This window comes from Pyxicephalus adspersus, chromosome 5 (genome assembly GCF_032062135.1).
Source record: "Pyxicephalus adspersus chromosome 5, UCB_Pads_2.0, whole genome shotgun sequence".
NCBI classification, from domain to species: Eukaryota; Metazoa; Chordata; class Amphibia; order Anura; family Pyxicephalidae; genus Pyxicephalus; species Pyxicephalus adspersus.
The window spans coordinates 11,976,768-11,980,448 of NC_092862.1; the positions used below are offsets into that span (position 1 = coordinate 11,976,768).

The window sequence follows — 3,681 nt, forward strand, 5'->3', positions numbered from 1 at the left end:
GTACATATTTTTAGAATCAATCTATATTTGCAATCCTATTATTTTTTTAACTGTATAAAGCACCAACATATTACACAGCACTGTACATTAAATAGGGGTTGCAAATGACAGACATATACAGACAGTGACACAGGAGGAGAGGAACCTGTCCAGAAGAGCTTACAATCTAATAAGAAAGTCTGGAAGCAGCAGTAATCAGTCTATAATCGAACATTATAACATCAGTCTAATAACAAGGAACATACTGACAAGAGAAAATATCAGAAGGAGCTCATCAGTCTCCTGCTTCTCATATTTTACCCAATCAGAGGCTGGTGAGGGTGACCAGGCTGCAGATTTGCATTAAAGAAAAGTCAGGTCACCAGCCTTGCAGTGCTGTCTAAATCCCATAGATATATTTTAGATCCTGTCTAGCTTTCAAATATACAGGAATACAAATCCTGCCAGGTCTCATTGCTTTACATACAATGTAACCATGCAATGATACAATGTTACAATACAATATTACAATGTATTAGTGCAATGGTACAATGTAACAATAGTGAAATCCTCTTTGCTGGAGAACATCAGGCCTCGGTAATGTGATGGGACCCGGGGCTCTGTAGGGATGACTGATCCCCAATAAACATTGCAGGTGTCCGAGCATAATACCGCAGAGCAGCCAGCAAGACACAATAGCGGCGGTGCCCGTGTTATCCAGCAGGGGGCGCACGTGGCAGCCTCCCATTATGCGGACGGAAGGGGCAGAGCCAGCAGCGCAGAGTAGGGCAGAGTAGCGATCAGTAGGGATCAGTAGGGATCGTGCTGGATGGGATTGGCAGCTCTCCTTGCACAGCCGCCGTGTTTGTGTCCGATCTGAGCCGATTTCTCAGCCATCCCGGCAATGTGCTCCAGTGGAGAGCAATGGATCTTGTGCAGGGGGGTGATCTTGTGGGGATTGTGATCCAGTGGGTGTGAATCAGGAGATCTCCGGGGCTCAGCCCATCCCTGCACCGATCCCTGTGTCACCTCTTCCAGGAATTGCTGAGATCAATTAAAGGGGCCCTGCTGAGATCAGTCCAGGGGCCCTCCTTGTACCTGCCTAGTGGGATTCTCATTGCTGCACCTGGTGGATTTTTTTGCTGTCTGATCTGTGGATTGGATTCCCATTGCTGAAAAATGGAGGCTGTGATAGAGAAGGAGTGCAGTGCCCTGGGAGGTCTCTTCCAGACCATCATCAGTGACATGAAGGTAAGATCACAATGGGAAACCAACCGGATGACTGGTGGAGCCAGATGCTGCCATGGTTGGGTTGTGGATGTGGTGCAAGTGATCCAGAGCAGGTGCCAATGGGCATTATATTGCCCAGGGTCAATGTCCTAGAGTGTGTAATGGTTGGGTTGTGGATGGGGTGCAATGATCTATACCCGGTGCCAATGGGCATTATATTGCCCAGGGTCTGAGTTGTAGAGCTTGCAATGTTAGGGTTTTGTATGGGACACAAGCGATCCAGTGCAGGTGCCAATTGGCATTCTATTATTGCCTATGTATATGGCACCATTGCTCTATATAGTAAAGCTTGCCATTTTTGGGTTGTATATGGGAGCAATTTAAACAGACAGGTGCCAATGAGCATTCTTTTGCCCAGGGTCAGTGTCCTAGAACCTGAAATGGTTGGGTTGTGGATAGGGTGCAATGATCTATTGCCCAGGTTCGGGGAAGCAGAGCTTGCTATGTTAGGGTTTTGTATGGGACACAAGCGATCCGGTGCAGGTACCAATGGGCATTCTATTATTGCCTATGTATAGGGCACCATTGCTCTGTGTAGTAGAGCTTGCCATTTTTGGGTTGTGTATGTGAGCAAGTGAAACAGGCAGGTGCCAATGAGCATTCTATTGCCCAGGGTCAGTATCCTAAAGCTTTCATTTGTTGGGTTGTGTATTGGACACACTGGTGTAGATGCCAATGAGCATTCTATAATTGGTTGTATATAGGGCACCACTGATCTGTTTAGAAGAGCTTGCCATAGTTGGGTTGTGCATGGGGGCACTGATCTGGTGAAGGTGCCAGCGGGCATTCTATTACCCAGGGTCAATGCTGTAGAGCTTGCAATATTTGGGTTATGTATGGGACACAAGTGAGCTGGTGCATTGGTCATAGAGAGCATGATGGCCATGATGTATGTGGGGCACAGGTGTCATGGAGCTTATGATGGTTGGGTTGTGTATGAGTGCACACAGTCTTGTGTTTGGCTGGGTACAGGGTACAAGGGTCCGTGTCGTAGATCATTGGGTTTTGTATGGGGGGCAAAAGATCTGGAGCAGGTGGCAAAGGACATTCTCTAATTGTGCCATATGTGGGACCCATGTGTCTTAAGACGTCTGATCATTTGGGTTTATGTAGGTCACAACTGACCCAGTACATCTTTTTAGGAAGTGCAATAAAAGGACTGTGTAGGGGGCACCAGTGATTTGGCACAAGGCCCACGAGTGGGTCATGTGTGGGGTACTGATTATCTAGCTTAAGGCAAACAGGGCATTCTAAGAGTGGCTTATCTATGGGGTACAAGTGATCCCACAGGTTGGGTTATCTATGGGGTACAAGTGATCCCACAGGTTGGGTTATCTTTGGGGTACAAGTGATCCCACAGGTTCTGTTATCTATGGTGTACGTGAGATCTGGCACAGGTCCCTTAGATTGTTCTGTATCTGATTTGTTATTATTATTATTATTATTATTAATAAACAGGATTTATATAGCGCCAACATATTACGCAGCGCTGTACATTAAATAGGGATTGCAAGTGACAGACTAATACAGACAGTGATACAGGAGGAGAGGACCCTGCCCCGAAGAGCTTACAATCTAGTAGGTGTGTGTCTATTTGTGTGTAGGTTGCAATCGACCTAACCCGTGTGAATTTATGATTGGTCTATACATGGTGTACAAGTGATCTACCACTGGTCCCACTGGGCATTTAATGACCGGGTTATCCATGGGGGTACAAGTGTTCAGTTGCTGAGCTCACAATGTTTGGTCCCTGTAAAATGTCATAGAAAATGCAATGATTGGGTTGCGATATGATGCACGTGTTGCAAGCTTGTGGTTTTACTAGAATTTAACTTTAGTTTGTGTACTTTGTGTACTATGGATCCGCACAATGTTCTAAGGATCAGTTCCACATATGTGTATAATGTAAAGAGGACCTGTCATCAGATACATATGGCTACCACCACCTTGGATCTCTATTAAATTTGCTCTATGCTTGGCTATTATACAGATGCCATGGCTTTAGTATTTTCTAATAGAGAGATGCTGACTTTTCCCACAACTCCCATTTGCTTCTTGAATGGATCGGAGCCAAGCTGACAGCATCTATGAAAGTCGTCCACCAATGCCAGCCAATCTGTCACGCCAATCTATGTATTATGACAGGTGCACTTTAATTGAAGCAAAAACCCCAACTTCTTCATAACATCTTTTCATTTTCCTAATCTTTGTGCCTGCTCTTAAAGTGTCCAATGGCATTTCCCCCCTATTCACTTAGTTCAGGCTTTTGAAGGATTCCTAGGACACATTTAAATATTGTTTGCCCCCTTGGGGCAACTGTAGACACGGCTGCCTATGTTCATCAGCATTTTGAAGATCAAATAATTTCCATAGGGCACATTGCATGCCTCAAGAGCCTGCACAGCAGATTAC

The 3,681-nt window shown here is 45.4% G+C and overlaps 1 protein-coding gene across 2 annotated transcripts in view; it reads left to right on the top strand.

Annotated features, from left to right (window-relative positions):
- Nucleotides 1-756: 756 nt before the first annotated feature.
- The window catches only part of MTSS1 (MTSS I-BAR domain containing 1), a gene marked incomplete in the record, with an annotated part of 108,556 nt that continues 105,631 nt past the window's right edge, over nucleotides 757-3,681 (top strand). For both annotated transcript variants that reach the window (XM_072410657.1, XM_072410658.1), the window contains 1 exon segment: nucleotides 757-1,230. In XM_072410657.1, the coding sequence (XP_072266758.1) occupies nucleotides 1,159-1,230 (72 nt within the window).